This window comes from Nanorana parkeri, unplaced genomic scaffold, assembly GCF_000935625.1.
Source record: "Nanorana parkeri isolate BGI_ZX_2015 unplaced genomic scaffold, ASM93562v1 scaffold531, whole genome shotgun sequence".
In the NCBI taxonomy this organism is placed as follows: Eukaryota; Metazoa; Chordata; class Amphibia; order Anura; family Dicroglossidae; genus Nanorana; species Nanorana parkeri.
In genome coordinates, this window is record NW_017306799.1 from 148,851 (window position 1) to 174,231 (window position 25,381).

The following is a 25,381-nucleotide window of genomic DNA, read 5'->3' on the forward strand; positions in this document are numbered from 1 at the left end:
TGTCAGTGGAACAGGAAGTAAAGAGAAATGTTCCCAATGGGGAAACAGCAATAAAAACCTGAGAGGGGTTCCATCTCTTCCCAACTTTACCTAAAATTATTGGCTAGAGCTACACTTTAAATAATATATTAAAATGAAAAGTTTAATCCTCTGTAAATGATCACTGTTTCTTTAATTAGCGTAGATTGAATAGAATTGAGCTACTAAAACAGTGTTCACTAATCTTACTGAAAAAAGAGAGGCTGTGATCAGTCTCAATACATAATAATGTCATTGGGAAATGTAAAACAAAAAGGATTTTGCCTTGCACATTATTTAAAGACTGCAAGCAACTACAGGTTCACTTTGCTTAGTGAGCATTCTCTTCAACTTTTGGTAAATAACCCCAAATATTTTCACTTACCAGGCTTTACATATGGGGAGATCCAAGTCCTTTCTTGGAACCCTTCTAGGAACTGATTCCTGCGGTAGTACACGCACCTTACACCAGCATTATGCCGATTGGAAAATGTGCTACGAAGCAAGGTGGTCATGCTGCTCCCACCTATAAGTCCCAAATACAAGATAACAACATAAGAAACATTCAAAATTAGCTATAGTGCCTACGTTACACTGCTGCCACTGAAAATTGCTTGTAAGATAAACATACTGCCTTCAATCAGTAAAGAGTGCAAGGCGCAAAGTGCTAATTCTTAAGCATAGCAATCCATACCAACAAATGTATCATATACTAACCTGACTTTAGCAGGGGCATTTTGATTAACTGTGGGTGGTGCAGGCAAGCAGCTTGTGACGCTACCTGTAGACGCCACAGCAGAAAGTTCAGATGCTTTCTACATGACTGCCCAGAACCGATTGGTGCTATTGCAGTCACGTGTTGATATAATAGAAACTACTTTTTTTATTTCTATTCAAATTTGTAAATAAAGAACATGTAAGGCCATCTTGGAATGTAAAATGACAACTGAAACAAACAAACAAAAGAAACGTTTATATTTAGGCTGATGATGGAATTTCTGAAAATTGGCAGCTCCAGTCACCTCTGTCAATCAATTTTGCTGTAGCAGCCCCTCCAATGTAGATAGTCACATGGGGCAGCTAGCAGAGAGGAAGAAGAATCTATCAATCACATCTGCTAAATCCAGCCAATATGACACTGGAGTTTGTCACATGGGCAGCTAGCAGGGAGGAAGAAGAATCTGTCACTCACATCTGCTGCAGCCATCCCACAAGACAGTAGAGATAGGCACATGGGGCGGCTAGCACGGAGGTAGAAGAATCTATCACTCACATCACATCTCCTTAAGCCACCCCACATGACAGTTGAGATAACTGGGGTGACTAGCAGAGAAGAAGCAGAATTTGTCAATCACATCTTCTGGAGCCACCCCAGAAGACACTGAAGATAGTCACATGGGTCGGCTTATAGGGGAGAAAAAAGAAGGTTAATGATCTCTTCACAGGAAATGACCAGAGCAAGTGAACTGTAGCAATTGCGGGTAGCAATGCAGGAGATGGAAGAACAGCTGTAATAGTGTTTTAACTTAGAAGTATGAAGACCAGGGAAATGGCAGAATCAACCAAGTATTTACTAGAACTGCATATAATAAGGAAGGAAAGGTTAAACACACATGTAGAAAAAAATGTTTTCTATGCAATGACAATAAAAACATTTTTGGGTTTACTGACACTTTAAGAAATAAAATGTTGGTCTTTTCACTGCTTATTGATTAGGGGAAAAAGGTAACAGTGCTCATATTGCAACAATGCAATCCTAATTTTACTTCACACTTGAATTATACATTTTTAATACTCTGTTTTTCTTAAATGCAAACACACAGTTTTAGATTATCTGGTATCTGAATTACTGGAAAGTTACGGAAGGATGGAATAAAAAGATGGGAAACAGGAAAAGAAGGGAAAGAAATAAAACGAAATGAGAAAGTCGAAGAAAAATGGGGAATGGAAGGTCCCGAGAAACTGAAAGAAAGTTGAATATAGCTATGGAAAACAAAGGCGAAGGGAAAAGGATGGAAAACGGGTAAAGGAGAACAAAGATGGAGATTGTAAATGGCTAGAAGGGAGGGGGACAGATGGAGAAGGGAAGGAAAAGACGGGTAGAACAAAAAAAAATCATGACATTACTCCTTAATAGGGGTTTTTTCTATTTTCTTTCTTCCTGGTGTCATTATAACTAACAAGAGTTCATGTGCCCAGTGTTAGCTACTCTATTAGCCCCTATTCCCACCTGGCATGCAGGTGGACACGTACAAAATTGTGCACAAATCATTCATATAATGCGTGTAAAGTGCAGGTCGCCCTTTGTATGCCATTATTGGTGAAATAACGCTAAAGCTTTCAGCTTAAATTGCTGTATGAGCTTCTTTGCCACATTTGTAGTATGTAGGGCAGCCCTTTAAAATGAATGGGCTGTCCTATGCTGATACCCGACAAATGCAGCAAAGTGCGTCACGTTTTCAACCAAAAAATACACACAAGTATATATGTACATGCATATATACTGTATATACTGCATTTCCATTTACAGATGTGACAATACCAGTAAAAGTTTTCATATCACCCAAACTAATAATTAAGTCCAGTTTTATTTTAAAACAATACTACAAATGACATTGAGTAAACTTTCTGTACCTGCTTTTGTTGTTCTGTACCGGAAATCAGAGATGCCTTGCCTGTATAAGCAAGGGCAAGAGAGCAAGGCAGCATTCCATGATGATGGTGTAGGCTGATTATTGTACCAGTTGAGACATGTTATACGATTGTTATTTAGAGGTTTACTGTTCAGGTTATATAACGTGAGACCTCGCAAAACTGCAAATACAGACAAAGCACTTCTGTTCAGTAAAAAATAGACCACAGACCATGAATAGACCACATCATTAGCATATTATTAATTTGATACAATGAGTAGATGAACAATTACTGAAAGCAAGTGGCCTCTAGAAAATGCTTTTTATTGAACTGAAAATGTAACAGTTGTGTGAGCTGCCTATAGCAATAGTAGTATTGTGCGTATGCACAATGTTGTTGCATGATGGAAATGCAATGTCTTGGCACTGGGTTCCACTCCTTGGCATCCTACAGATGCAGCAGGCATGTTCATTCATTTGAAGCAAACAAACAAAATCACAATTGCTAGTGAAAAGTGAAAGTGGCAGAAGAGGCATACAAAAAAAATGTATGCCTACTAGTATTTTTTTCAGACTTCAGTTACATTTTAAAGCTTCAACTTGATAATAACATAGATATTTAAAAAAAATAGAGGCCTATGCTGTGCAAATTTCATTTCCTTAAATCACAGAGTTCCTACAAAATATTTCTAAACTCCTAACTGCACAGTGATTTTTAAATGCTTTACCATGCGTAGACATATTTGATCTATTATGACAACCTATACTATAAAATATATGGTATCAAAAGTAAGTGGGGTTCATATACTAAAGGAGTGGGGTATTTTTTACTTTGGATACCCAGTCATGTGCAGAGAAAAATGAAAAATAGAATTTTTCCTTGCGCACGATTGGTTGATTCACTTTGTTCACTAAGGTATGTGAACAGTCTCTATGGAGTCTATTCATAAAGCTGCCGAAGGATCTAGCCGTAGCTTCGGCCGATCCTTCGGCTAGCTTTGGCCCCAGGACCCCTTCAGTTCAGTAGAACCGAAGGGCTGCTATACGGGCTATTCACTATAGCCCGTACAGCTCCCGAAGTTGGCCGAGGGGCTCAGTCGAGCCGAAGCATATGCCCAGGTGAAAGTCGAAGCTGGCCAAACAGTCTGCTACTAACAGCTGGGCGGAGCTTATCTTACGGATGGCTCAGGCCACTTGCACAGACAGATCAGCGTCCCTGGTTACCACATAACCAGGGACACTGATCTCCAGATAGCCCAACTCTCCCGGACGCTCCAGGAGTCTCCCGCTATTAGATAGCGACTCCCGGCCGGGAGAGAAACACTTTCTCCCAGAAAAAAAAGAACAAACAAAAAAAAACAGCATAGAGATGCATAGCTACATTCCTATTGGCTATTTCAATTTGCAATAGCAAACTAGCTATTGCACCCGCCCACTACTGCTGTCATTCAGCAGATGGGGCCTGAAGTTCTCCATCAGGTACACATCTAGTGATTGACAGCAGCAGAGGGCGGGTGCAATAGCCAGCTTGCTATTGGATATTGCAAATTCAAATAGCCAATAGGAATCTAGCTATGCAATCTAGCCGATATACGGCTCAAGTCAGCCGTACAAGCCTGAAGTGAATAGCCAAACAGCATTCGGCTCACTTCACTTCGGGTCGGTTATTCACTCGGCTGCCTACAGCAGCTTTGTGAATAGACCCCTATGTCTTTCAGTTAAGTATTGTGACAAGCAGGCTAGTGAGAACACATGATTCTAAATTACCTAAACTGTGAGTTAAAAATCATTTCAATTAAAAGTCATGGCATTTAAAGAAGTGGAGAATGACCATGGGGAGAAAGAAATACTGCTCTAGTGTAACCTTCTTGGATGCTAAACGTCCTTCCGTTGAGCCTAATAGATTAACTAAAACATGCATTGAGTATTGAGCCATTGAGGTGCATTGAGCCAAATCTAACAATACCTCACCACACAACAATTGCCTAACAACAAATCTAACAATACCTTACCACACAACAATAGAAACAACAATTCCAATACCTCACCACACACTATATGTGATGGATCACGTTTGAAAGGGCAGTGCTTAAAAACATCAAAACATACTTTAATTTTACTTTCCTAAGCAGAAAATCGATAGTACCCCCAGAAGTACCCCCCAGAAAATTTGTAAGAGAATGAAAGACACAGAAGTTAGAGCCAGGTCCAGTGACCTCACTTTTTTTCAATGTAGATAAGCAAAATATTTTAGAAAACCAATGAGGCCAAGCTTGTGGTGATCCTGTGTTCTTCTATTCTGTCAGTATGCTCCCATTGTTAGTTATATATACTGTACGGCAGCACTGGGCAGTGCAGTAGAACCCCAGAGAAGAGCTATCCTGACTTAAACAAAACTAAGCTTACACAAAACTATTTTCTAAGGTGGCCATAACAGGCAAACTACTTTTGAAGGGTTCATACCTGAATTGTTTTCTATAAATGTGCTTCTGAAAAACCCATCCATGTTGCCACTAGATAAGGAAAAGAAACAATATTACAAAGTTAAGACTATTAATCTGCTGGAATGAATAGTTACTTCAATTATGTTTAGATATCTGTGTAAAAGAAATAAAATACAAAATCTTATCAATGTGTGTTAAATTAGCTGTTATCTATAGTTTGTAGCTATATACAGTATATTGTATGCATTTGACAGAAGCCATATTTGCTTATTACATACTTAGGCTCTGATTCCTGCTGAATGAGCCAAATACAGAGTTCCCTCTAGTGATTAATCTACAAATCTTTGTGTTTAATACAATAACAAAAATATTAAAAAGCAAGTATTTAAAAATGTAAACATTTATTATAAATTAGTTGAAGGCAAACACAACAATAATTATTGTTTTAACCTAATTAACTATGTAACTCAATGAACTAAATAAATTGCTAAATTATGGGTAGTCCCCCTGTGTATACCTAGTTTTACACCTCTCCCCCTAATTGCATAATTCAAAAAAAACAGAAGATTGTAAGGGTTTCTGGAGGGGTGTAAATGACCGTCCAAGAGAAATATATAAGGAAATATGCAATTTATTACTAATACATGCTTAATTGGTTACATACATGATTCAATTAAACTTATTAAAAATCAATCCCTGCAGAGGATACATCAATTCATTGATTGTTTAACAACTCTAAAAATCATTTGATCCAAATTTCCAGATGTAATTTCATAATTTTTCAAAGCATAGCTTAACTTAATAGGCCCCGACGCGTTTCGCCAAAGGCTTCATCAGGGGACCATTCAGGATGAATCATGCCGGGTTGGTCTGCAGTATGAGGGAGAAGTGCCTAGGAAGCCAGTCAGAAGTGGGCAGGATAAGACCCCCCGTTGCCTCCACTGCTTACTTGGTTTGTCACACCTGGGACCCCGGGGTATTTTGGGGGAGGAACCTGATTGCAATAGGCGTCGTCCAATCGCAGTCGCTCTCAGAGCAATATTTGTAGTTGATGTAATTGCTGCTTTCTCTCTGGGGTGCAGGGATTAGCCTGTTGCGTCCCGTGGCATTCCCCTAGTGCGGATCCAAATTTCCCCGCTAGGGGAATGCCACGGGACGCAACAGGCTAATCCCTGCACCCCAGAGAGAAAGCAGCAATTACATCAACTACAAATATTGCTCTGAGAGCGACTGCGATTGGACGACGCCTATTGCAATCAGGTTCCTCCCCCAAAATACCCCGGGGTCCCAGGTGTGACAAACCAAGTAATCAGTGGAGGCAACGGGGGGTCTTATCCTGCCCACTTCTGACTGGCTTCCTAGGCACTTCTCCCTCATACTGCAGACCAACCCGGCATGATTCATCCTGAATGGTCCCCTGATGAAGCCTTTGGCGAAACGCGTCGGGGCCTATTAAGTTAAGCTATGCTTTGAAAAATTATGAAATTACATCTGGAAATTTGGATCAAATGATTTTTAGAGTTGTTAAACAATCAATGAATTGATGTATCCTCTGCAGGGATTGATTTTTAATAAGTTTAATTGAATCATGTATGTAACCAATTAAGCATGTATTAGTAATAAATTGCATATTTCCTTATATATTTCTCTTGGACGGTCATTTACACCCCTCCAGAAACCCTTACAATCTTCTGTTTTTTTCGATCAATGAACTAACTAGAAATACACTAGACTGAACAATTAAGAAGTTTCTTCAGATTTTAATTACCATGCCTTCATTTTAGATTACTTTTTAAACCATTCAGCTAAATGATTTCTCGTTACAAAGTAGTAGCAATCAAAATGTACCTGCAATAGCCCATCAATGGTTTTGGATAGCGCATAGTTAGGTCCCAGTTCATGCCACCATCTTTATATAGCATCAGCACATAGGAGACAGATCCATCCGTGGTCAGCACAGCCTGGTATGTGCTAGTCTACAATTGTACAAAATGACAGAATGTCCCATGAAAAAGGCACTTTCAGGAATGAAGATTTTGCTGTTTGCTGTTGGGCCATAAGAACGATTATATGCAACTTACCTTGTTATCATTTTCAGTTGCTGGATAAGCAGGAGCGTTCTCCCAGGTAATCTTCAATGTCCATTGAGCGTTGTATGAAGCTGATGTGTAATTCTTAATCAAGCCTTCAACTCTTTGAACTACAGAATTATTTCTTGATTGATATTCCTGTTGATTTTTAAAATATGTGAGTTACTAATCAACTATTTTTAAGCTTTTTTTGTATTACTTAATACATCATTTGTCATGGCTGTAGGAGTATTTTCTGAATATGATGATAAAGGACGCATTATATATATAATTATGGCTTGAGCATCCTATTCAAGGAATAAAAGCATTACTGTAGGTAGACTTACTTGGAAATAGGTATTTCCCACACCCTTGGAGAAATCAGCATCATTCCAAAACACAGCGATTGATGGCAAGAAACAATCCACATCGAATCCATTGACTGGAGGATTTGGATAAGAGAAGATGTCATTTCTGGATAATGGAAAGATGATATGCCCATTGTCTGTGTACTGGGGAGAAAATATATAATTACATTTGTTGTTGTGCTAATGCAATATATAGACATTTTAATTAACAACTAACTAAGTAATATGTACTTACATAAAGGAACTTCCTTATTTGGTTTCCAAAGGGAAATCCTATCAATGGCTGGAACAAAGGAGAAGTGAAATCTGTTCCTCTTTGGGCATAGGCAATATCACCAGCACTTGGTCCATATTCAAAAAGCGCTACAGCTGGAACAATAAATTATGTTACAATGCAAAATACTGCTAATGTTCATGTGTGTTAACTGTGTTGAAATATGTTGAATAAAAGAGACATTTTAATCTTACATATGCCAATATCTTTATTTGTAAGTTTTGAATGTTGAAGCTACTTATATGCTGCTTTTATTTTGCTTTCCTTGGTTTTCCCCACCCCCACCACCAATCAACTTGTGAATTACATAATTAAATAAAACCTTTGCCTTTTCATTACATACTTTATTTTATATCAAGTGATGTTATTACTGAGTCTCTGTACTTCACTATACAATGCAGGCAGATCATCGCTGGTGGGAATGGCCATACATAGCTTCCTGAAAACATAGGAATTATGCAAATCTCAAAACTTCCACCTTGGCGAATGGATGTCAGTCTGGAGGGGTGGAAGTTAGGCAGATTGCATATGTGTGCAGACCGCCCCGGGTAATGCCCACATGTGATGCTTAGCCTCTATGATTGAAAACAACTGGAAACCAGTGAATGAATGGGGTGGGCCAGGGACACTCAGGGTCGGAACGAAAGAGCTAGATGATGCTGAACATCCTCCAGCCCTGAAATGAGGTGGGCACTATCTGATTTGCTGCAGCTTCACAGTGCAGAGTGAAATCAAAATAAGCAATTTCAGTACAGGAGAGAAGTCTGTACAACTGTGCAAGACCGAAATTAAGGCTGGCATTCAAATTTAAATAGTAACGTAGACACAAATAAAAAAACAACAACATAAACAACCATTTCATCAGTTTGTATCTTTGGCTAGCATTGCCTTTTACCTGTGGGTGCACTTGTACTCATGGTAGTGGTTGTTGTACTTGCTGTAGTTGTGGTATTGGTGGTAGCAGATGATGTCCTTTGAGTTGTTGTAGTTGCAGTTGTTGGGTTTGTAGTAGCTGTTGTATTTCCCTGAACTGTCACATTTACACCAGATGTGACCAGAGTTGTATTTGTTTCAGGTGCTAGGGTGGTAACTGTGGTCTGGTTTGTTGGCAGTAATGTGGTACTTTGGGTCTGTGCAGTTGAACTGACATCAGGGATGATACCAGTAATGTTTGTGACTGACGCAACAGTGGTGTTTGTTGTCTGGTTTGTAGGCACTGTTGGACTTGTGCCTTGAACTGTCACATTTACACCAGATGTGACCAGAGTTGTATTTGTTTCAGGTGCTAGGGTGGTAACTGTGGTCTGGTTTGTTGGCAGTAATGTGGTACTTTGGGTCTGTGCAGTTGAACTGACATCAGGGATGATACCAGTAATGTTTGTGACTGACGCAACAGTGGTGTTTGTTGTCTGGTTTGTAGGCACTGTTGGACTTGTGCCTTGAACTGTCACATTTACACCAGATGTGACCAGAGTTGTATTTGTTTCAGGTGCTAGGGTGGTAACTGTGGTCTGGTTTGTTGGCAGTAATGTGGTACTTTGGGTCTGTGCAGTTGAACTGACATCAGGGGTGATACCAGTAATGTTTGTGACTGGCACAGAAGCGGTGGTTGTTGTCTGGTTTGTAGGCACTGTTGGGCTTGTGCCCTGAACTGTAACATTTACACCAGATGTGACCAGCGTTGTATTTGTTTCAGGTGCTAGGGTGGTAACTGTGGTCTGGTTTGTTGGCAGTAATGTGGCACTTTGGGTCTGTGCAGTTGAGCTGATATCAGGGGTGATACCAGTAATGTTTGTGACTGGCGCAGAAGCGGTGGTTGTTGTCTGGTTTGTAGGCACTGTTGGGCTTGTGCCCTGAACTGTCACATTTACAACAGATGTGACTCGAGTTGTATTTGTTTCAGGTACTAAAGTGGTAACTGTGGTTGGGTTTGTTGGCAGTAATGTGGTACTTTGGGTCTGTGCAGTTGAACTGACATCAGGGGTGATACCAGTAATGTTTGTGACTTGCGCATCACTCGTGGTTGCTGTCTGGTTTGTAGGCACTGTTGGACTTGTGCCCTGAACTGTCATATTTACTCCAGATGTGGTGACAATGGTCTCATTTCCTGAGGGTGTTGTTATATTGTTGGGTTGAAGGGTAGTAGTTGGAGCTTCAGTTGTCATATTTGTTGCTACAAAATAAGAATTAAATGATCAAAATGTGCCTCTTTAATTTCTTGGAACCCTAAATACAAAGACATTTTCATAAGCCAGCCATTTTCTAACACATGAAAACACCCTCTACATGTTTAGTAATGCATAAGAGATTATATGAACCCTTTATTTTGTAGAAGCACTACAGGAGAGTAGTACTTTTATCATAAAACTGAGGCACTACATTAAAGTAAACTCCACTTTCACTTGGTTCTTATTAGAAGTAATGTATACAAATCTCCCAAATGGATGTAGAAGGAAGAACTTTATATTTTTCAGTGGAGAGGCCACACTAATGAATGTATTCAATATAGTTGTATTACAGATTGTGTGGAGCAAGTATATATTTGCCCTTACACTGAAAGTGTCCATGATGATATATAATATTCAAGGATAAGCCAACTTACTACAACCATAAATAAATACACAGGAAGAATTTATCCAACTACTTCTGTGTGTTTAAATTCAAAACTAGTATGTAAAATGCAGCAGTGGTTTGAGCAAAGAAAATATATGAAATTTGACATTGATGGAAACTTAAAGTGCTAAAAACTCAATATTTCTTCATTGGAGAAAAGTAAAACATCTCTAATGGTGCCAAATAGGTGGCCAGTCACTTGCCAATTATTTGCTATAATTGTTTTTTTATTTATTTATTTATTTATTTGGTCAAACGGCATTTATTTGAAAAAGAGAAGACACCGATAGCCTTCATCTTCGTGATCAAATATACAATTTCCAGGTGTAGTTTCCTATTATGTTAGTGTGAGAAGTAAAACTGGCACACTCATTAATGTCTAAAAACCAACACAGTGTTCAGATATCATACACCGTTCTTCTATTTACCTATACTACTTTTAACATATTCTGTATAATCATATATGGGATCACTGCAGAGAAATTACATAAGTAAGATAATTTATTTCAGCTAAAATAATTGTTCAATTAATTGTTTGTAGTTTAACAAATAATTACAAATTGTTATGCAGCATAAGTAGATATACTGTACTCACCATTACACTGATGGTAGCCATCACCTTCATACCCAGGCATACAATGACATGAGTAGTTACCAAGCAGGTTAGTGCAAGTGGCATTTGCAGCACATGGGGAAGTAGCATTGCTGCATTCATCAATATCTGAAACAAATGAGATAGCACATATCAAACACTGCTCCTCCGTTAAACAATAGCAAAACTGCTGAGGGGGAGTGGAGACTGGCCATGTTCTGATGGCAGGGTTCACTTAGCTTAGTTAAAAGGTAAATGTGAAAGTAAATCGACCTCTATGCATATAAAAATGTCTTCAGGTACTCTGGTTTTCATCTACATTCTAAAAACATACCAGCATATTAACTGACTGCCATCATAGTTGGTAATGTGTGTATAGGTCTGTATGTTTGTAGTAGGGGCATTACATTGGAAGGGGCATTGCATTGCCAGCTACCCTGAGACTCTTGTAAATGGATCTTTGCACATTAGAAAGAGCTGCATGATATTGGCACTATATAGATGTATAAAATAAATAATGAATAAAGAGATTAAATATTTATAGTATGTCTGTATGCAAGGTGATAGATTATGTTTTCTCTTATGATTTTTTGCAACCTTTCCTAAAGTCGCCAAGGTATTTTAGCCATAAGGGTGCTTAGTAAACACAAATCAGTTTTTGGAGCACCCAGTTTCTGATTTACCGTGTATATGCTTATAAAACAAATCAAAGCATCCTTTGCCTGAATGAAAGTTCCTACTAACAGTCGGTGGAGTTTAAATGAAAACACAAATGTAATTACCATCACATTTAGAGCTATTGGATGCATTCACTTTGTAACCATCTTTACAGCTGCAGATGTGTCCACCAGGGAAGCTGGTACAGAAATGTTCACACTGTGTTGTGTTTAGAAGGCACTCATCTATAACTAAATGAAAAAATATACTGTGTATAATAACATGTAACGCTGGGCATATACTAAAGACTGCACAGAAACACACAAGATAGCTTTTCTTTCTATGTTAAAAGAAGAAAATATCCATTTGCTTTAATTATATGATAAAAGCTGTCTTTCAAAGGTCATAGAAAGTATCCACAGTCTCAGCACAGATCGGAAATGGTCACAGTCCAATAATCTATCAGCCCTCTGGATCTGGACCGTCTTATGTTTTATTTATAAAATACTTATTTATATTTTAGCTGGATAAAAAGTATACATGATCTGGAATAAATATTGTTGTGGTAACTTACCAGTGCAGCTCACACCATCTCCTGTGTAGTTTACCATGCAGTCACACACGTACGAGCCGGCCACATTGGTGCAGATGGCGTGCACAGAACAGTTGTTCAGAGCACCAGGAAGGCATTCATTAATATCTGTCAAAACATCACATATTTAATAATGACATGCAACATACAGTAGCTGTAATTATGTAATGAAAACATGTTATACATTTTCAGATGTAGTAATATACTGTATGTACTGTACTTTGAGCATTTGATTATTAGTTTTACCTTTAGGGCTCATTCACCCTATTAGCGATGACTAGCATTGTTTAACAACTGATCAACACCAGTCACCACCAGGGCACATAGAAAACTATTGTTTTCTATGTACCCCGTTCACACTACAATACAGGTGTCATGTGTGGTACAAAAAAATGCAGACATGCTATGTATGGTGCCACATGTCACCGCACCGCAGTGCAGTACAAAGCACTGCTTTGTGGAGACCTGATTACAGTGTACACTCCAAATCAAGTTGATAAAGGAAAAGGTAAATAGCATGATGCACATTTTAGCATGCAGGCTAGGGTGACCCAACACTTAGAACAAGCCACATTTAAATACAGATTTGGGCTTGTTATCGGATACAATGTTGTCACAAAATAATCTGTGCTTCCTTCTAAACTTCTTCCTAATTTATTACAGTGTTAGCACATACTTTACATCAGCCCAATGACTTCTGTTTCTCACAAGTATATTAGTGATTTTAGTTAAAAACAATCAGAAACAATTTGTTCATAGAATGAATTAAGTGTTTGAGCGAATGCCATACTGTACTGCACCCCGTGGTATCTGCCAATGGCAGCTGGCACTCGACTAAGTATATTTTCCCACAAGGCAGTTATATACAGAAATCCTGAGCCAGCTTTCTAGTTTCTCCCCTACATAGAAGATGAGCACCACCAATGCTACATGCCCATTGGGGGAAAATGGTATAATATCTATATTTTCTCACAGTACATTCACCATAAGTGTAATGAATACTAGACAACTGCTGTCTCCGGTGGTGATTTCATAATAATCCTAAAAGGTCTGTTGAAGCTCATATATGACTTTGTAACATGTTTATTAACAATATTTTACATACCTGTGCAGGTCTCATTTACTTCATTGTAGCCAGGCTGGCAAATACATTTATAGCTGCCTACTGTGTTTACACAACTTCTTCCCCCACCTTTGCAATACTCTGGAGAAATGCACTCATCAATATCTGCAACACAAAACCAAATGTATATTATTGCTCTGCATGATAGTCAATTAACTAGAACATTCATTTAACTGGTCCATCATAAAGCACAGGAGCAAATAACACCTGTTCTATGGGCGTTTCCGTTTCTGGTTTCAGTCTTTTATTATAAGAAACTTCTTCAAATTAACAACTAGGCCCTTCCCAGGCCCACCTATCATTTCATTGTCTAGTAAGAGTGCACTTTGTGACCACTTAGGCACATTCAATGAATAGCGGGATGGTGAATGGGACCTAGATAAGATAGGCAGGACTTAGATCCTAATTCAGAGAAGTCAGGCCAAAAGTAACACCCACACTATAGATGCACAGATGAGATTTTTAATCTTTGATCTCCTTGTGCACAGAAGACATGTTAAATCTTTATCAGAATCATTCACATACAAAACAGTTAATCCAAGCAAACAGTGTGAAGCATTGAAAGCAAAAAAGGAATTCTGCAACTCTATGTTTGCTACTGAGATCTGGAAGAAGTTGACAGTTGAATATCCAAATCCATCTGACCAGTACATACCCTCACAAGTTCCATTCACAGAATAAAATCCATCAAAGCAGGAACATTCATAGCTGCCAATGGTATTGTTACAGGATGCGTGTGCTCCACAAATAGAACCATTTGTTTGGCACTCATCAATATCTGAAAAATAAAGAGAATTTAGATATTGTGCAAGTCAAAATGTAACTAGAGATGACAATAGAAGTGTTTAAGTGAGGACAAAAAATAGAGGCCAGTAGAAGGGCAATACATGAAAAATAAAACAATATGTTGTTCAGCATCTCTGTATCATAAACAGTTTTGAAGTAAACCCAGTAGCACTGATTTAATCAAGTGTTAACCTTGATATTTCTAGTTCAAACCTCATGGAACAAAAACAAATGAAAAGAAACTGGTAAGTACATATGGTATGCATTGTACACAATTCCGATTGCTGCTTTGGAAAACTCCATAATCTACTGTATAAGTGTCTGCTAAATAAAGATTGTTATGTTCCATCAGCATTAGTGGGAGGGTTCAAGTTTCAAGACTTACCTACGCATTCCACCCCATTACCAGTGTATCCATTTCTACAGGTGCATATATAGGATCCTACAGTGTTCACACAGTCTGCCCAAGTACAGTTGATTGTTCCAAGAGAGCACTCATCAAGATCTGTGCAGTTTTCTCCACCAAAACCAACTTCACATTTACAGTTGTAAGAGCCAATAACATTATGACAGGTTGAATTTGAGGGACAGATCGTGGAGTTGTCCAGACATTCATCAATATCTATAATATTCAAACACATAAAAAGACTTAGACAACCACCTTATTCGCCCCCTATTCTCTTGATGTCCCTAATCCAATAAATTCCCATTTTCTAAGGGGAAAAAAAACATTTTGGACATGTATAACAACAACATATTGCATAGTCACTTTAATCCAGTGAAAACATGGGACGAAAAACATGTGATAATAAAACTAGATTTTCCAATAAAGCAAGAATATTTGGAGGGGAGGGGAATGGGTGTAGCAAACATAAATCCAACGAAAAGCCTAGAAGTCTTTTGCTGATAGTCTGTATCAGTCTTGAGGCTAAATCTTACCAGAGCAATTGGCTCCACCAAATCCCTGCAGGCAGACACATCCATAGGAGCCATTAGTGTTGATACATAGAGATTCCCCAGGACACACAGTCGAGTTTTCTGCACACTCATTGATATCTGCAATGATATAAAATTTCCAACTGAATAAAAAAAAGATGACTGCACAAAATAAAGATGATGACCATTTTACAGCTATGTATCTCCTATTTTTTTGTGAGGTATATTTTACTTATTGAAGATAACAATGATCCATTTTTTAGTAAGCAAGTATTTTGAGTAATTATTACAATGTTCACAGTAAAGGGATCTATTTATCAATCTTTTACACAAGAGTGACACAACTTTTACTCAGGAGTCACACATTGGGGTCTATTCACGAAGCTACGGCCAGATCCTTCGGCTAGCTTCGGCAAGGGAGAGTTTTTTTTTTGTTCTTTTTTTTGACAGCTGCAGAGCAGCTGGACAATAGGAAACTATTGGGCGGAGCTAGCTGTCACTGCTAGCTCCGCACAATCGTTTGCTATTTACTTTTTAAACTTTTTTCACTGTTTTTCTGTTCTGCTCGGTACCTCTAAATCGGTATGCTCGGCGGCATTCGGCTATTCACTCACTGCTGTTCGGGAGCAGCTTCGTGAATAGACCCCATTGTTTCAATGTAATCCCATTTAAAAATTGTGTGAACATTGCGTGAAAAAAAATGATAAATTGACCCCAAAGGGGTTTTAGGGTAATGTTTACATTTTATATTGCATGTGTAGATTCTCCCTCTTGTAGTTATCAGTATTTTCCTGCAATATATAGGCCTGATATAGCGTCTAACTATTTGAGACAGTTGGATCTCAGTTGTAAACTTCTAATGAGAAAGATGAACAGTATGGCACGGTTATTATGCAGGACTATGAAGCAAGAAGCAGAGCCTGCACATATAATGAGCAACTATGAATGTCATTATGTATATACATTGCACACCAAATTTAGAAACCAGGTTTTTTTTAAATATCTTAACACATGTTGATACAATCGTTTATAACAACAGTAACAAATCTACTGCTTCCATTTTAAAAATATGATAGTGTTGCAGCCTTATCTATGATAGCATCTATGTCTCAGAAAATAGCTTTGTGGAACCTTAAACAAGGGTCCAATGCAGACTTTTGTAAGGAGATTTACACATGGAGACCAGATATTTTTTGATTTTCAATGTATTCTTCTATAGCAGGGGTGCCCATAAGGTCGATCGCGATCTACCAGTCGATCGCGTAGCGATCACTGGTAGATCGCCCTGTCCTCTCCTCCCGTCGCTTCTCTGGATCCCCGCTGCTCTCCCCAGCGGGGATCCGAGAAGAAGTGAAGGAACCGGCGGCGGGGGAGGGCGGAGGACAGAGCCGCTGTCACTAACTAATGCAGAGCAGTGAGGAGAGAGAGAGATGCTCGGCCAGGATCTGACAGCCGGCGCCTCTCTCTCCCCTCACTGCTCGTCCGTAGAAAATAAACAGAAAGTATTTCAAATGAGTCTTTTCACTTTTATGCATTCTGCTTTTTGGACAAAACATTATTTCATTATCATAATTTCACTGATGCATAGACATTCTAAAAGGCTTCTAGAGGACCCATCCATTGCAGCACAGGACCGAAGGAGAAGATTCTGACTGAAGAGGCTGTGTGGTGCCAAGAAGGCTTGATAGCTGATGTTTTGGCAAACTAGGAAAAAGGTGAGCTTTAAATGTATGTCCACTTTGCAGCCACATTAGGATAACAACTAGTTTATATTTGTTACATGTTCCCATTCACATAGCATAAACTAAACTTTTTTTTAAATGCTTCTAGCAGTTTAAATTGCTTTTACATGGGTTAGAGTTTCTTGGCTTTTAAGGGTTAACATTTCTACTTGTTTTTCCTTTTTTGTAATGTTCGGAGGGGCTGTGAGGGGTGAGGGGTTAAAGAATTACAACACTGGCTTCTGTGTTCAAATATTAACGAAATTTTAGAGAGAAACACAATCCACAAATTTCAAGACTTTCTATAAGGAAAGATCACTGTGAAGGTGCTCAGAAAAAGCTTGATTCAGCCATGTTGTCTGCTGCAACAAAACATCTAAAAGGTAAGAAATTTAAAAATATATATTTGTATGTAGACTGTGAGAATATGAACACACAACAAATATATAGAGAGGTTTTCTCAAATTTGACTGCAAAAGTAGAAATACACTTTTATGGCCGGTTCACAGCATAAACAGTGCTTTAGAGAGCGGTCAGCCTTTGAAACACATTGTATCGCATTCCGACTGGCTTCCTGCATTTATGGGTGGGAGGGGGCATGGAGGTGCGTTGAAGTCAATGGCACCGCGGCCATGCTGCAGTGTGATTGTCTGCACCAGAACGCGTGGCACATCAGTGCCTGTGTTCCGGTCCAGTGCGATCAGCAAACATAGGGGGTTATTCACAAAGCTGTTGTAGGCAGCCGAGTTAATAACTGACCCGAAGTGAAGTACACCGACTAAAATCAGCCGTACATCGGCTTGCTACGGCTGGCTTCGGGACGGCCGAACATGCTCAGCATGTTCGGCCTGACCCAAAGTGCAGAAGGAGTTCGACTCAGCCAATCCAACATTTGGACCGAGCCGAATAGAAAAAAGTAGAAAAAAAAGGGAAAACGATTGGGCTGAGCTAGCTGTGGCAGCGAGCTCCGCCCAATTGTTTTCTATTGGCCGGAACCAGCTGTCATTGCAATGAGAGCTTGTCGGAGTCGGCGGTGGTATCAAAGCCGGCTCTGCTTAGTTCTCATGGTACTGACAGATCAGCGTCCCTTGGTTACCAAGTAACCCCGGGACGCTGAACTGTCAGTACCATGAGAGCTCAGCAGAGTCAGCTTTCATATCACCTCCAGCTCTGCTAAGCTCTCATTGTAATGCAGGGGGGAAAGAGCACCCCCCTGAAATGATGGCAGATAGCAGAAGAAGCAATAGCATCTTTGCTATCTGCAAGTTTTTTTGTTTTTTTTTTATTCTGACAGCTGCTGCCGTCAGAATAAAAAAAAAATCAAAAAAAAATCAGCATGGAATGCATAGCTAGATTCCTATTGGCTATTTCAATTTGCAATATCCAATAGCAAGCAGGCTATTGCACCCGCCCTCTGCTGCTGTCAATCACTAGAAGAGGACCTGGTGGAGAACTTCAGGTCCCCTCTGCTTATTGACAGCAGCAGTGGGAGGGTGCAATAGCTAGCCTGCTATTGGCTATTGCAAAGTAAAATAGCCAATAGGAATGTAGCTATGCATTCCTATGCTGTTTTTTTTTTCTGACTGACAGCGGCCGACGGCTGCGATGTCAGAAGAAAAAAAAACAACAGAGCAGGGAAAGGTTTACTCTGCTCGATCGAGCAGAGTAAACCTTTCCAGGAGAAAGTGTTTCTCTCCCGGGCGGCCGGGAGCCGCCATCTAATAGAGGAACACTCCCGCAGCATCCGGGAGAGTTGGGATGTCTGACAGATCAGCATCCCTGGTTACCTGGTAACCAGGTATAGTGAATAGCCTGTACAGCAGCCCTTCGGTTCTACTGAACCGAAGGGGTCCTGGGGCCGAAGCTAGTCGAAGGATCAGCCTAAACTATGGCTAGATCCTTTGGCAGCTTTGTGAATAACCCCCATAGTGCTTGCAGCACTTTAGCAGATAACACTGGACTTTTTTTGCTTCAAATTAGCTTTCAGGTGCAGTCCAGTGCGTTCCATTGCGTTTGCATGTGTTTGTATGCGCTTTTATGCGTTTCCATGCATTCCAGACCAGAGAAAATTAGACAGGCAGTATTTTTTTTGTCTGGTCGGTAACAGACTGTGCTGGTGTAAACAGAGCCCAGAAATACCATAGGGATACATTGGGATGCTTTTTTGGTCCAGGAACAAACTGTTCTGGTCTTGACATGATCCAAACATGGTGTGAACAAGCCCTTAAACATTGTAGTGAAAACATTTTACTTGTAATAGCCCCAAGTCCGGGGAATAATATGTGTGCTTCTTTCTCCCTTTTAGCCAGTCAGAAAAAGGGATCCATATAGAACCACCTCACAGGCCCAGCGAGCAGATTCTCAGTGAAAAGCAATTTGTGAGAAATACAAAGTAAACCTGTCTACAGATTTCCACACAATGTACAGATGAATGTCCTTACCAGTACAGGTTACTCCATCTCCAGTTAAAGTAGGAGGGCATGGGCCACACTTAAATCCTGTTTCTGGAGCTATATTGTCCACACAAGTGTTGTTATCAAAACATTGGTTCTGTTCACAAGCATTGAAATCCTTTTCACAGTACATCCCCACCCATGCAGCAGAACAGTTACACCCAGCAACCTGCAAAAAGACAACAAATCATTTGTAATGTAAAGGAATATATGGGGAAAAGCTAAAACTAAATACTGTATGTATCTCTATATTGCATTTGATAAGTTCTATCCCACTCCTACTAACCGTATTGATCTACAAGTTTTTAAACTATTTATTGAAGATGCCCATAGGATGTATTTCCTCAATGCACTGACACAATTTCACTCAGCCCTGTAAATATGCACTTCCTTGTGCCACAACTCTCACAGGGCCTGCTGTATAAACTACAACTCAATGTCTGAACTTCCCGCAATGTAACATCATCATTGCTTGCGTGAAGCAATGCATGATGGGGCATGTAGTTTTGAGAAATTGAGAATGCATGACATCAAGCAGCAGGGAAAGAGATGCTAAGCACACTGGGAATCTGGGAAACGGACGGAAGCAGCACTCACTACATAAAAGGAATGTTTTCAAGCAAGCTTTGATTGCTCAAAAGAGCTCCATAGACTCAACGCTCCATTCCAGCTTTGGCTGCAATTAGTCCATACCCTGGGTGCAGGCTGCAGTGGGCTCCTCACTTACTCAAACCAATCTCCAAAAGATCAGCCGCACAGAAACCAGGGTAAATGTAATCCAAAATGTATTGAAATAAATCCAAGCACATTCCAAAAAACAGCAAGTCCAAATGAATGACATGCTACTTATCATTCTTTTGGACTTGCTGTTTTTTGGAATTTCCTTGGATTTATTTCAATAAAGTTTGGAAAACATTTACCCTGGTTACTGTGCAGCTGATCTTTTGAAGCTTTGATTGCATTATCAAAAACAACTCTAGTATGCATTCCTATTACAGTGCTGATGTTATAACAGGATAGTATATTCCGTTACTTTAGAGCTCCTTGAAAACATATATACATACAACATTTCTTTGTACACTGCCCACTGTAGCTGGTATGACACTGACAGCTGTCATTCTGCCATCGTTTTGACAATATGTGTCAATAAAGGAGGTTTGTTTGGACATACATTTCTGTGTGCTGGTGGCATCTTGTTGGTAGTTTGTTACTTTTTTAAGCCACAAAAATATTTTTTACTACTTACCATGAAATTTGTGGTTTCATTCCCTAAGCTTAGCGGGCTGTCATACACACAGCTGCCATTTTTGGTACAGTTGCAAAGGACCAAAGTCAGGACAACATTAGTAGCGACTTTGGAATCATTCGCTATTACAGAGACGTTAACGGGAGATGAACTGGTGGGAAGCCAGACCAGTAGTCCACCCTCTGCGTGACAGAAAAGACACATAATCAGTGATGCATCAGCAGGTAAATGAACTACCAGTATAGATATAAATATGCATTCATTCATAACATGTAATGTCTCTATAGCATGTCATTCCTATTTCATCAACTGAATTGATGGCTTTATTTCTCCACCACAAACATAAACAATGGCGTATCAGTCAAGCAATTTTTGTGATGCATTCATTCAATAAATAAGTTAGAAAAAAGAATAATGGCGCTGAACGTATTCACCTGTTATGTTGATATCAGAAGAGTCTGTCTGCAGGGAAAAGACTACTGTGTCATTATTATCATCTGTGGCTGTATAGGACACTGTCACAGGTTCATAGAGCTTGGTCTTGAGGGTGGTTGGCCCAGTCACATTTGGTGGGAAGTTGTCTGCAGAAGAAAATGTTGTTTAGGCAAATTTGTGATAAAAAATTTGAAAAATTATCAGCTGATCAAATATATAACAAATCTGAAAGCAAATACAGATATATAAACCTAGTGGAGTAATTGGGCACTATGCACTGAGAAGATGGAACATTGCAAGTGAAAACTGATGGCACTACACATAAAATTGTTTATTTCAATATCTCAATATGTATCATTTTAATTTAGAAATCATTCAAATGTTCTCCCCATCATAATTTAACATATCTAATATTTCTGGTCTCTATCATCGTCTTTAATAAAATAGTACTGTAAATGTATGTATTATAATGAGTAAATGATAATATTCATATAACGTTTACTGGCCCATACCCAAGTTGCAGGCTACAACTGGTTAATCAAACAATAAATACTCCATAATGGATCATGTCTTACTCATTGTGCTCTGCTGTTCTTCGGCCGCTTTGACACTGCCCAGCGTAGCCTCTCCCACCTCAAAACTTTTAGTACTCAGGATGTCAAAGATACATTCATCATTCCCTTTGCAGGTCGCATTTGCTTGTTCGATAAGATCGCGGTCACTAGTCAGTAGCAACTCATCATAAAACAATGGCACAAAGCTGTTATTATTGTAGGTGTCCCAGGTTTCTCCTTCTGTCACATTATAAATAAAAAGGCTGCTTGAAGGAGTTGTTCTCCCTGCAAAGAAAAATAATACATTGATAGCTTTGTACAAAGTAAAGACGACTCCAAGTTTCTTCTTGCACTAGGTTTTATAAATGATCACCAATATGGTAGAACTGAGTTCCAGGTATATAGCTTCTAGTATAATTTAGTCTTATAAAAAAGCTTAAATAACACAGACACTGATACATAATAAACCTATGTATGCAATGCAGACACATGCAATTAATCTTATAACAAAGGTTTATAGTCTGTGTAGTGTTTACTAAGAGAGAAGAATGGTTTTAAATAACCTTTACTACAATCACAAGGACAATCTGGTATGACCGATTTCTCACGATGTGTTATACAACGATCACGCTGGCTGTGCCATTATTTTCTAATAGCAACCCAGTCACACCAGGCGGTTTCCCACCGCTTTTGTGCCTTTAAGTTCGCGCTTGAAAAAACCTGCATGGTGCGTGACGCAAAAAAGGTACATTAAACCTTTTTTCAGCGATTGCCACGCAGATGTAACCCTATTGAAATCAATGGGGCCACGAACGCTGTCTGCAACCGCACACGAATGTGCGGTCCCAGGGCGCGCGTCCCAGGATCGCACAAGACTGCATCAGCCTTTAATGCTGGGCAGCAAACTGAGCCAGTTTTGAAAAGGTCCGTGGGAGATTTGCCAAAAGAGATGAGATAAATTTGCACAAATAAAAAACTGATGAGGGACAGGTTGGAAAAAAATGATACGTGCTCAAATAACAGGAGCCGAACATTAAAACATATTAGAGTAACTAGAAATAACAAAATAGGTAAAAACATTAGTAATATTATTATCTATTATTATAAAAGCATGAACACATTATGTATATCTATACATCAAATAACAAATGTAATAATATATGACAGAGTCCAGATGAAAACAAGTGCAGAGGCACGAAATAGGAGAAGAAATGGTCTCTGCCCCAGCACGCTTAAAGTCTTAAGCTGGCCATACGTTATGCGAATTACCGATGGTTGTTCCGAAACCTGGCGAAATTCACACAGTGGGTGCCGCTGTCGGCACCCTTTCAGCCGGCATCCCTCGATCAGCTGATCGAATTTGGCAGTCGGAAGTGCTTCAAACAAACAGAGCTAGAGCTGCAACAACGATTTGATTTAGATGATTAAAATCGACGATCGAAAACGTTACCAACGTTTTCGATCGTCGATTATTCGGCTATCTTATTACCTTGCCTGTTCGCGGCTCCATACTCATGCCCCGCACGCAGCGCACGCCACGCCCACCGAACACGCACGCCACGGCGGCTGTGCTCCCGGCTCTTCTCCAATCCCGGCGCTCCTCACATCTAGCCGGGCCGATCACATGACGGGTGCCGGGGATGTGAGCGTGACGGGTGTCAGCCGGGGGACGGAGACTATGGCTGGGGACGAGCCGGCATCAACCTTTATTTATATTTATAAAAACAAAATCGTACATTAAAACAGAGATGTACAAATCCCGGGAGCTCTGTGTGCCCCTTAAAAATAACAGCTGCCTCCTAATATTTGAATTTTTCTCTAGTGTAGTCTCGGAGCTCAAACGTATCGGTACATGTACTCGTACTTGTACCGAGTACTGTACTTGGTATCTGTGCAACCCTAGTTAGCTGCAGCCCTAAACAGAGCCAACAGATACAAAAGAAACAGCGGGGATTCCTCAATAAACATGTTCGTAATGTTGATGGAGGAAACTGTTCCATTTTTTTTTTCAAAAGGAGAACTTAAAGGAGAACTATGAGGTGAGTGCTTTTCACTCACCTCATAGTTCTAGCCGACCTGTGACAATGAGACTGTCGCAGGTCATCTCAGTAGATCGGGAGGTGAGCGAACACATACCGGCGTTCGCTCACCTCTCGATCCTGTCACGGCTCTCTGCCGTGACAGGGGGAGGGGCTGGATTCCCCTCTCCCCGCTCCGATCTGCCAGCGCTGACTGGCGGAACGGACGGGGGAGGGGGCGGGTACAGCTGGCTCTGCCTCTAGATAGGCAGAGCCAGCTGTCACTCACGCAGCTGGGCGGATCTAGACATAATTGTCGGGATCCGCTTCAGCTGCGGCTTCTCAGTATACGGCGAGCTACAGCTCGCCGTATACTGAGCTTAGGGTGAGGGGAGGACGCTGGTTTGTGTCCTCCCGTTACCCTAAGGAGAACTATGGGGAAAAGCCCCATAGTTCTCCTTTAAAGCTGCCCATTGAGAATACAATCTGTATAAACAATCTCTGTATATCTCTTTTAAGGTCACAACACAAATTACAATATGATTGTACAATCTCCTTTAGGTCTACTAAAAACTATGTAGTGCAAGAGCCTGCCTGATTGGATACAAATTGACTGGATGGTTTAGGCAGGTCCTCATATTATATTGTTTTGGTAAACCTAAAGTTGATTGTACAAAGATTGTATGGTCCGATTGTATAGTGGGCCAAAACTAAGTAATATGAGGCCTTATCTGTAAAACCATTAAATATGTATTACATCCGGCAGACCATTATACTACATAAGGTTTTGGTAGCTATAAGTGACAGTGTGGAAAAAGATTGTTACATATGTAGTTAGCTAAGTGATGGGGAAAGATGGGAAACTCAGAGTTAGCAGCATGGTCATAAATGACAGAGATAGAGAGAAAGATGCATAGTCAAATATGAAGAAGGAGGTTTTAAGAGAGTGTATACAAATTTTAAAGATGGAGGATAGTCAAAGAGGACGAGGTAGAGAATGCCAGTGAGGGGCGCATGCGCGGCGCGCTTGATGGCAGACGCGCCTTAGAGCCGCTCCGGACCTCGTCGGCATCTCAGGGGACTAAATGACCGGCACTGAGTCGTCAACCGCTCGGTAACACACGCCGCCAGAGAAGGTAACAACCCGCCCGCACAGCCATGGCCCCCACAGGCTCCAAAACGAAGCCCAAGAGCCAAAATACTAAAGACTGCATGTCAGCTTCTGCAGCCAAGATGGCGCCGACCCCAAACCGCCCCAGCACTATCACGAGGGCCCCCTCCCCACACTCTGAGGGGGAAGACACTTGCAGCAGGGCCAGCTCTCCTTCTCCTACCAGGGAGAGATCAGATCACAGAGTGCTCCTCCAGAAGATCGATCGTATGCTGCAAAAAGCATTAAATCACAGCACTTCTAAGCAGATCACTGAAAAGCTGACTCAGGGGATCCGTGATCTAGGCCATAGGACAGCTGAGCTCGAAACCAAAATGGACGACGCAGTCGTGGCCCTACATACGCACGACCGTGAGTTGGAAGTCATCAGAGATGAAAATCAACAACTACTGTCCAAACTGGAGGACCTAGAAAACCGATCGCGCCGCTCGAATCTGCGGATTCGCGGTATCCCAGAATCAGTAACTGACCTCCAAGCGTTCACCACAGCCCTGCTCCAAGAACTGGTACCATCTATCCCTCATGACAGGCTGGAATTTCAACGTATACACCGGGCCCTCACACGCCGTGCTAAAGATGGTCCACCTAGAGACATCATCATAAAATTCCTTTACTACCGCACCAAAGAATCTATTTTGCAAGAATCCAGGAAAAAAGGGAACCTTTCCTTTCAAGACC

General features: G+C 40.3%; 1 protein-coding gene across 1 annotated transcript in view; it reads right to left on the reverse strand.

The window, feature by feature from the left end:
- Positions 1-25,381, reverse strand: part of MUC4 (mucin 4, cell surface associated) — a 77,633-nt gene that overhangs the window by 31,109 nt on the left and 21,143 nt on the right. The window contains exons 13-31 of the mRNA XM_018561571.1: positions 21,536-21,799; positions 20,960-21,106; positions 20,526-20,707; positions 19,245-19,448; positions 16,508-16,517; positions 15,109-15,225; positions 14,555-14,791; positions 14,039-14,161; positions 12,243-12,368; positions 11,015-11,140; positions 8,702-8,831; positions 8,178-8,245; positions 7,768-7,901; positions 7,512-7,676; positions 7,177-7,323; positions 6,944-7,071; positions 5,115-5,164; positions 2,653-2,832; positions 404-544 (exon numbers count right to left, since the gene is read on the reverse strand). Coding sequence (XP_018417073.1) covers positions 404-544; positions 2,653-2,832; positions 5,115-5,164; positions 6,944-7,071; positions 7,177-7,323; positions 7,512-7,676; positions 7,768-7,901; positions 8,178-8,245; positions 8,702-8,831; positions 11,015-11,140; positions 12,243-12,368; positions 14,039-14,161; positions 14,555-14,791; positions 15,109-15,225; positions 16,508-16,517; positions 19,245-19,448; positions 20,526-20,707; positions 20,960-21,106; positions 21,536-21,799 — 2,679 coding nt within the window. The remainder of the gene's footprint in view (positions 1-403; positions 545-2,652; positions 2,833-5,114; positions 5,165-6,943; positions 7,072-7,176; positions 7,324-7,511; positions 7,677-7,767; positions 7,902-8,177; positions 8,246-8,701; positions 8,832-11,014; positions 11,141-12,242; positions 12,369-14,038; positions 14,162-14,554; positions 14,792-15,108; positions 15,226-16,507; positions 16,518-19,244; positions 19,449-20,525; positions 20,708-20,959; positions 21,107-21,535; positions 21,800-25,381) is intronic.